The sequence below is a fragment of the Humulus lupulus genome, chromosome 2 (genome assembly GCF_963169125.1).
Source record: "Humulus lupulus chromosome 2, drHumLupu1.1, whole genome shotgun sequence".
NCBI lineage: Eukaryota > Viridiplantae > Streptophyta > Magnoliopsida > Rosales > Cannabaceae > Humulus > Humulus lupulus.
This window is the reverse complement of record NC_084794.1, coordinates 79948560-79957814: the sequence shown is the minus strand read 5'-3', so window position 1 is coordinate 79957814 and position 9255 is coordinate 79948560. Positions and strand designations below refer to the sequence as shown.

At 32.8% G+C, this 9255-nt stretch overlaps 2 protein-coding genes and 1 long non-coding RNA gene across 3 annotated transcripts; 1 reads left to right on the top strand and 2 right to left on the bottom strand.

The window, feature by feature from the left end:
- Positions 1-233: 233 nt before the first annotated feature.
- LOC133818088 (uncharacterized) lies at positions 234-1687 on the top strand. The gene has a single exon (XM_062250787.1). The coding sequence runs from the start codon at positions 427-429 to the stop codon at positions 1438-1440; it is 1014 nt and encodes a 337-aa protein (XP_062106771.1). The 5' UTR covers positions 234-426; the 3' UTR covers positions 1441-1687.
- A 1519-nt stretch (positions 1688-3206) lies between these two features.
- On the bottom strand, positions 3207-4205 carry LOC133814443 (metalloendoproteinase 1-like). Its single transcript, XM_062247401.1, has one exon. The coding sequence runs from the start codon at positions 4203-4205 to the stop codon at positions 3207-3209; it is 999 nt and encodes a 332-aa protein (XP_062103385.1).
- A 2059-nt stretch (positions 4206-6264) lies between these two features.
- LOC133818087 (uncharacterized) lies at positions 6265-8931 on the bottom strand. The gene is made up of 4 exons (XR_009885791.1): positions 8521-8931; positions 7383-7478; positions 7239-7308; positions 6265-6487 (listed from the first exon to the last, which is right to left on the bottom strand). It is a non-coding gene; the product is annotated as an uncharacterized LOC133818087 (long non-coding RNA).
- Positions 8932-9255: the final 324 nt, after the last annotated feature.

The window sequence follows — 9255 nt, the reverse complement described above, 5'->3', positions numbered from 1 at the left end:
TTATTTTTTATTTTTTAATAGAAAATGATTTATAGCACTATATATATTTGTAGTTCATTTATGGTAAATTTCTATGATTCATCACTTTTTGTTAAAATTGGCATTTTGTAAGTTGGGCTAGGCTATAACATGGTTAAGGGGTAGACGTGGCCCGTGAAATGGAAGCCCAGAGACATCCAAATCACGACCAGACATTCACAGAAACCAAACCACGTAACGTATGACTAAACAAAGTCAACAGTTAATTAGAGAGACAGAGAGGAACTCAGAGGAAGAATTGAAAACAAAATCGTAACTTCTGGAGTTCTAATCAAGTTTGATAACTAACAAAGCCTCATAATCATCGACCAAACCATCTAAATCAATTTTCATTAGATCAAATCTTCCAATCTTTGAGCCTAGAAATCCAGAAACTAATCACAGAAAATGGGGTTCTTCCCCTTCGCCGTTGCAGGCGCTGGATTCATTTTCATCGGCGCATGGGAAGCTTTCACGTTTTTATCCTCAAGCCCAAACCATATCTCACTTCCATCTTCACCTCTTACCTCGATTCAGACCACCTCACCATCTTCCAAATCAAATACCCCGAAAAGCCCATCTTTTTCTTCCTCCTCCTTATCATTCATCTCCATCTCCATATTCTCCTTCCTGTTTGTTCTAAACTCCCTGTTTTCTTTATTTGATGCGGTTGACTCACGCGACCGAGTTGGCTCGGCCCTCCAATTACAAGTTTTAGCAATTGCTTCTCTCTTCTTGCTCTACGGAATCATGGGTCTTCTGGTAAATTTCTCGAATTCGTTTCCCTTGCCTTCTTCGTCCTATTCGCTCGTCAGCTTAATTGGTCTTTTCGCTTTCGTCGAAGAGTTTCTATTGTTTTACCTCCAAGGGAAAGACCCAAGTGGAATTGAGAATCGTTACTTTGATCTTTTGTTAGTGCCCATAACCGTATGTGTATTTTCCACAGTTCTTGATCTGAAATCACCCAAATCGAATTTTCCCAAATTTGCTCGTGGGGTTGGGTTAATCTTACAGGGAATGTGGTTTTTGCAAATGGGTTTTTCGTTTTACACCAATTTAATCACACACGGGTGCTCATTGCACGAAAAGAGCAGAGGAAACTACACCATTAAGTGTAAGGGGCACCCTGAGTATCACAGGGCTCGAGCTATTGCAACACTTCAATTTAATTGTCACCTTGCTCTGGTAGTGCTCATAGTTTCGATGTTATACTCAATTGTGGCTCGGAGAAATAGTAGTGGTGATTTTTTGCAGTATAAGCCGCTCGTGGCTGAAATGGCGACATTCGAGAATCAGAGCCAGTTCACTTTGGTCTCTGATGATTTTCTTGAAGAAGACATCGAAGAAGAGGAAAATGTGACCAAGCAGAAGGCAGCTGGTGTTGTGGAATTTGGTGTGAATGGTCATGCATCACATCAGTGAGTATTCAGATTCAAAATTTATTCAACAACATTATTACATTTTGATACTGCTAATTTGTTTCTCCTTTTCAGTTTTGTATAAATGAATTGGGATTTGGGACCTTTAATCTATGCACAACTTGAGTCATACTTTAGTTTATTGTACTTAAAAAGTTTTGAACTCCACCCTCGTAATGAATACTAATTTAGTATTGGCTATTGTGATTCGTTGGGCTAAATATAGTTAGAAATGAGCTAATTTGGATGTATTTCATATGATATGGAAAATTATTTGCTTTGAATTTAGAAGGGTCATTATCACCCAACATGGCTGCCACTTTTTGCATTATAAAGTGTACTGTGCACATGCAAAGAAAAGTTATGCAAAGTGTTGTTCTTCATAGGAAATGTCATGCACCAAGTATCACCTTGTAGTCCATGTCTATTCCGGTTTGGGGATGGAGAGCGTACTGAATTGTTATAAAGGATAATAGGCTTGTTAAGAAAATTGATGTTTCTACTCGTAAGTTGTTTTGGGCTACTTTTAACTATTTCAATTCCGGAAACTAGATCATTTCATAAGAATGAAGGCTGCATTGCATCTATCGCTTGAAATATGCTATCTTGTCTATTAAGTTCTTGAATGATATTGTTGTGAATGGTCGGTGAACTTTTAAGTACATTCTTCAGCTCTTAGGCACCCAACTTGTACACTTTAGTGAAATATATAAACGTTTTAGGATCATGTGACAAGTATTTCTTTGTTTGCATGTGTTGATTTCATTGTTCATCACTATTCTGCAATAACATCTAAAGGTTGGAAACCCGTAATTTTGTTATTGGACTTTATGTTCACCTTTAGCATAATGGAAAGAAAAGAAGAGAAAATTGTTTAACTTGATCTGCACTAATAATGTTGAGTCCTATTTTTCTTTTTACTTCATATTGTTGATGAAGTCAAGGAAGTGGTAGTTGGATATATATATTTTAATGAGTTCATTCATTGTTATGGATTATTGAGTTTTTTTGTTCTTTGACAACAAGATGCATAAAGAACAAATCGAGAATGGTCTCTTCTGTAAAACTCTGTTATATTATGATTATATCATGGATCCCACACTTTTGCTGAACAATTCTTAGTTTAAAGCATAAAAATGTGTCAAAAGTTCTTATAGAAAAAAGTTTTTACTCATCCTTAAAGTTTTTCACATTTAACTTGCATATGTAGTATGCAATGGATAGAAAGAACTTGGATAATCATTTAATAAAATATCATGGATGGGTTGATTGGGGTAAGTTTCAGCCGAATCGAATCCAAGGAGCTTGCTCTAATTAATCAAACACATCCCTACATCAGTCCTTATTTAAGCTTATAACGCACGTTAATTAGAAATTTCGCCTGGCTTGACTCTCCAAGCAACTTCATTTTCTATCTTCTGTGCTTATTATAACGGTATTGGACATTCGATCTCTATGAGTTCACTGTACAAAACTAAGGTCCCTCTTTCTCTCAAGTGAACATGGACACATTAGGAACCAAATTTGAATTCAACTAGTTAAAATGAGTCGACAAAATATTTGGCAAGCGCCGCCTTAGCAAATGAAGGACATTAACTTGAAAAACTTGTCTAGTACGATAATAGATTCTAATAACATATTTAATTAATGAAAAATAATCTTTGACCCTAATAAAAAAAAAGCAAATTTTAACCTGATAATTTGGAGTGAAACCAATTGAACGAAATAAAAAAAAAACAAACAAAGAGGCAGTATATCACAACTGAAACGTCAAAGAAGATCGTTGTATAAAACACGAATGCCTTGAACATCATTCCAATTCAGACCTTTGGTTTCTCCCATGGGCAGAATGGGGTACATGATAGCATCAGTATTCAAGCTATGCATGAGCCCAAGAGTGTGACCGATTTCGTGCAAAGCAGACGAGATAAGGTCAAAAGAATAAGGAGCCTCCCCCACCACCCAATTCTCATCCGCATCCAAATGCAAAACCCCCGTCGTCGGCTGAAAACTGTGGCCTAGGGTTCCGCCAGGCCCATCAAAGGGAACCCCGTCTCCGTGGTCTCCACTATGGAAGCTCACTTTAATATCAGCCACTTCGAATGGGGCTTGAATGAACCTGAAGTGAGTGTTGTAGCTCCAAATAGAGAAGGCCCGCCGAATTGCATTCTGCGCCAACGACGTCGTACCGTCAGGGAACCCGAATGACAGAGTGAATTTGGACGGCGGCCACCTCGGAGCTCCTGGGAAGAAAGTGTAAAGCGGGCCGTACCCGTGGGCCTGCTGGGCCTGGGCCCATTTCATGCCTGCAAGCATTCGAGCTTTGTTGTTACTACTTGTGATATCTGGCATAGCGCAACGGGGTTGCATCATCTTAAAAATCGTTTTTTGGTCTAGAATCCCTATGGGTTCGAGTTTGTAATTTATCTGGTATGTTCTGATGGCCGATTCCAGAGCATCATCAAAATGATTATTGTGATGATGATCGTGATCTTGGTGACTGTGAATATGATCACGATGACGATGGTGATTGTGATTGTGATTGTGATTGTGATTGTGATTTTGTTGGTGCTGATGATGTTCTAAGTAGCCAAAGCGCTGTAGATAATGCTTGACATCGCCAATGCCATGAACCTTGTCGCCTTTTTTAGCTCCTTCCACGTCTTTTAGGAAGGAAAAAGGAGAAGCGGCGGGAGGTGTTGAAGAAGAAGTTATCAAAATTAACGTGAAAATTAATGAGAAAAGAAGAAATAACTTGATGAAAGACATAATTTTTATGAAGAAAGAAGGGATTATTGGGCAGATAAATTAATGAGAACGGTATATATTGTTATGATATTTTCTTCTCTTCTATATACTTGGAAGGAAAGTACGGAATCTAATAATTATATTTAAATCACTGAATTATTTTTGAAATAGTTAGTTATATATATTTTTAAAAAATATGTATTTTCTCATATTTTTTCGCATTTCTTTAATTTTCATTTAAAAATTTATGACCAAAAATAGAAAATATTTAAATTTGAATTCTAATTTGATTAGATATTTAATTATGATGAATATTTAATTAAATTATAAAAATTTGATTGGATTACATTTACAATTTCATTTGATTAGAGAAAATAGTGCACGTAAAGAAAATAGTGCAGAGAGATTAGAGCTTTCTTATATGATTCTCGTAAAGTTTCAATTTTGCTAGGGATTAATAAGAATATGGATTAGGCTAGCCTAACTTATGGATGCTTTTTCCTTGTAGTTTTAGTTACTTTTCATTATTGTTATTATAATTTGAATAAATAATATTTTTGCCCCAAATTATGACTACTATATGATCTAATGATTTGTGATGTTAAAAATTCCTCCCGAACTATGCACCTTATTGAAATATGAGACTTCTGTTAGATTTTGTCCTAAGTAGCTAACGGATTGATGATGTAGCTTTTTTTTTGTTGACGTAACACTATCATGTGTAGAATAATTATCAATTTTGTCTCTCAAACTTTGATTACTACCAAATTGTGACCTCATTTTTTTCTTAAAAAAATAATTATATTCTTAAAAATTAAAAAAAAAATTATTTTAAAAGATTAAGAAAATAAACAATACTAAAAGTTTCAAACTAATTAAATAAATTTTAAAATACTCAAAAATTAAAAATCTAATTAATAACAAATATTTTTTTTTTTACTTTTTCTTTTCTTTTACTATATCTAATAAATATATCTTAAAATAAAAATTAAAAATAAATCTTAAAGCAAAGTTTGTTCCCCCTCGTCCTACTCTTCCTAAATTAAAGTTTTTTTTATTTAAGCCATTTGTCATTTGTCAACCTCTTTAATTAAAAGTTTTTTCTTTGTTTTAGTAATTATTTTAATTTTTCATTCTAAAATAGATTTATTTTAGATTGTAAAAGAAAAGAAAAAGTAAAACTAAAAAAGAGTTCTTTGTTATTAATTAAAATTTTAATTTTTTAAGAATTTAATTATTATTTTTAGAAAAAAATAATAATTTTTTTTTAATAAAAGGGATATTATTTGGTAGCGGTCAAAGTTCGGGGGGCGAAATTGCTAATTATTCTACACATGGTAGTGTCACATCAACAGACAAAATGTCACATCATCAATCTGTTAGCAACCTAGGACTAAATCTAACACAAGTCTCATATTTCAGCAATGTGCATAGTTTGAGGGGAATTTTTAACATCGTGAAATCATTCCGGTGGTACGATCATATAATGGTCATAGTTCGGGGCGCAAAAATGTAATTTATTCTTATAATTTTGCTTATATTTTTAACCTTTAATTTCTCAATGAGATTATTATTATTATTATTATATATCCACTACTACAAAAACATGATTTCTCGACAGTTTTTAACTGTCACTATTGAGCAATGACGACAGTCGACTAACTGTCGTATTTGACTATGCCGGCGTAGGGGTAGCTACGTCGACAGTTAATAAGTGTCATCATTGCTGGCTACGCCAACAGTTAATAAGTGTCGTCGTTGCTGGCAATGCCGACAGTTAATACCTGTCGCTGTTGCTGGCAACGTCGACAGTTAATATGTGTCGCCGTTGCTGGCAACGCCGACAGTTAATATGTGTCGCCGTTGCTGGCTATGCCGACAGTTAATACGTGTCGCTGTAGCATTAAATTTATATTATATATATAAATAATAATTTTTCGATATATATTTTTTAAACCTTTTAATTATATTTTTAACAATTGAAATTTGATATAAATTTAAATAAAAAAAAATACTCACATAATTAATTATTATTACCATAATTTGTACAAAAAACTACATTTATCATAATAAAAACTCATTTACATAGAACATTTATTCATACAATTGAAATGTAAATAATACATCAAATCTCCATGAGACTAAATAATTCTGAATAAAAATTCATTATTCTCAATGTAAATAATACATCAAATCCTCACTGTACATAATTCTTACAAGGAAGAAAGAAAATAATACCCAACAATTTGAAGAAGAATTTCTTGTTGCCTTGGTTCTCTTAAATATCCAAGTAGAGTTTTAGCCTACAATACAGAATAAACACCATTAAAGTCAAACCAAAACTAAAATAAATAGAAAACTTGAGGTTGTAGAAGAAATAAAAAGGATGATTGGTTTTTAGTCACAAAAATGATTTATATAAAAGTTGTATTTTTCTTATCAAACCGTATAGCCTCTGGCTTAAGTAGTTAGTCTTAGTTCTTAAAACTAAGGAATACATCCCTCTCAGTCTCAATTTAAAAGTGCTCAAGCTAGGTAGTTTATCAAATCACATAGATATTAATAAACCAAATTACCAATCATTCAGAAATTAATATACATATATACACACATATAAAGACATGCACTATGTAAGTAATATGCATGAGATTCTAAGTTCATAGTACTTAGCAAGAAAAGAAAAGATAATATAGTATAAAGCCACCTAAATGACCCCAGAAATTTCACAGGGCTGGATGACGTTTTCTTTTAAATGTGCAAAGTCACTACTATTAATATAGCTTTTTCTTGTAGTGAACAATAATACTAAGCATGACAGAGCATAGTAATTCAGAAAACTAATTGATTAAGAAGAAACTTGAACATAAATACTACTGATTAAACAATATTATGAAACCTGAACATATATCAAATAGATTATAGCATAACAAACCAAAAAATTCATAACAAAATTTGAGCTACTAGTAAGAAAAAGATTGATATTTTATATCACAATTACATTTCAGTTATCAGTGAGAAACTAACAAAAAGAAAAAAGAACAGAAAAACACTTACCATTCTTCATCTTCTCCGTTGACACAGTGAGAAACTGCCACAATCCAGGAATGAAGAAGCATGCGGCTTACTACTTGAGCATACAACACATGGTAAGTACATATATGGATAGAATGAAAATATGATTATGATATGATAATATACCTTGTTGATGATAAGGTCAGCCTGAGAAATATTAAGAGCAATTGAAAGATGAGTCCATTAAGATGGCATCTATTTTGCTAGTCCAAAATCAAATATCTAAAAACAATGAAGATACACCAAAATTAACAAAAGAGTAGGTATGTTAAGACAATGAAAAAAGACATAATATTTCACAACCACATAAACCAACACCATTTTCTTCTGTACTATTGATTTCTTAAAAACCCAAAGACAACTGTAATATTACCAAACAAAGGGAAACTAAATCAATCATGATTGATCAGTAAACATTTTCTAAAACACCATTTCAGTGACTGCAGAAATTTAGAGACTCCACAAACCAAAAACCCACTGCAGTTGTCCTTTGTTAATTCTTAAACCAAATAGACGGTAAACAAGAAGGAAAACAAAAAGAGAGATCAAGTGCAGCAATATCATCCAGGGGTACATGACTGTCATTATATTTAAACAATTTTTAGTAGTTGAATAATATGCCATGCATATTAGAGAATTATTCTCTTGAAATAATGGTAACTTGATTTAAATATTTTCATTTCAGATTTTTATTGCCATGTAGCAGTACAGTTTTAAACAAAGTTGATTGCATGTTGAAAACTATTTTCCAAGAAAGAAAAGTTGTCTACCTAAATGAGTTGTCAAGTTTCATGAGCATAGTAATATGATATATGAATAATACGAGAAAAAGCTAAACTAGACAACATATTAATTATATATATATATACACACATATATATATATATATATATTCATCTGAGTACATTAACATATGAAGACACACATTAATCATATCATGAAAAGCTAAGCCTAAGACACATTATATCATACAAAGACATCGGCAGTCAATAGATCTATCCCAAAATCCAATACTATAAAAAAATACATAAGAATTTTGAGAGAAAGAAAAAACTCCTTTCCGCAAATATACAAACAGATAGTGTGTATCAGCCAAAAAAGAACATTACAACTAATATCTCAAACATATATTCACATATATATATAAATATATACATATCATCTAATAATAACAGACCTAAAAGATTCACAAAAGCAATCATTCACTCTTCAACTAACGAAAAATGCAGAAATATATGAATCAAATAAGTTGATAATCTCATACCCATTTCAGATTTAAGCCAGCCAAAACGTCGATTCCAATTCTGACCACAGTTGAGTCTGATCCTTCAGTGGGTTTTGAAGCCCAAAACATAAGGAGTATGGTGGTGGTGGCAGCTCGGCTAGTGGTAGCTTAGGGTGGCCAAAAAGTACTTGGAAAGCTTCGTAGCACTCCCATTCGTTCGAACTTTGAAAGCCCAATGGGGGACCTTAATGGGCGCGTACGGCCGCGGGTTCGTGGGGGTCGAAATTTCGGAGGCCGGGGAACACGCCTGTACGACACGTGTAGCTTTCCGGCGACTGGAAAGCGATCGTTCAAGTTTGGCAGATCGGACACGAGAGAGAGAAAGTGAGATCTGGTGGGGAAGAGGTACATCTGAGAGGGAAAGAGGGAATGCGTGCTTTTTTTTTTTCATTTCCTACTTAAATTAATAATAAAGTATTATTTATTTAATTTGATTTGCTTATTAGTTAATTAAGTAATAAATGTGATTTTATAATGTTAAAATTTCAATTCAATTTATTTTAACTTTCTAATTAAATTAATAATCTTATCAAATTAAATTTGGTCCCAAAATTATAAATTAACTTTTAAATCATATTTTACTCCAATTCTCATAAAAAAAAATTATTGAGATTTAAAACATCTTATTATTTATTTTCATGAATTAAACAATAATTAAGTGGTCCAAAAATTTTCAATCTCACAATTTAAAAAAATATAAACCTTCAAATCTTG

Coding starts and splice junctions, on each gene's coding strand:
- LOC133818088 (XM_062250787.1), top strand. CDS start 427: ATGGGGTTCTTCCCCTTCGCCGTTGCAGGCGCTGGATTCATTTTCATC.
- LOC133814443 (XM_062247401.1), bottom strand. CDS start 4,205: ATGTCTTTCATCAAGTTATTTCTTCTTTTCTCATTAATTTTCACGTTA.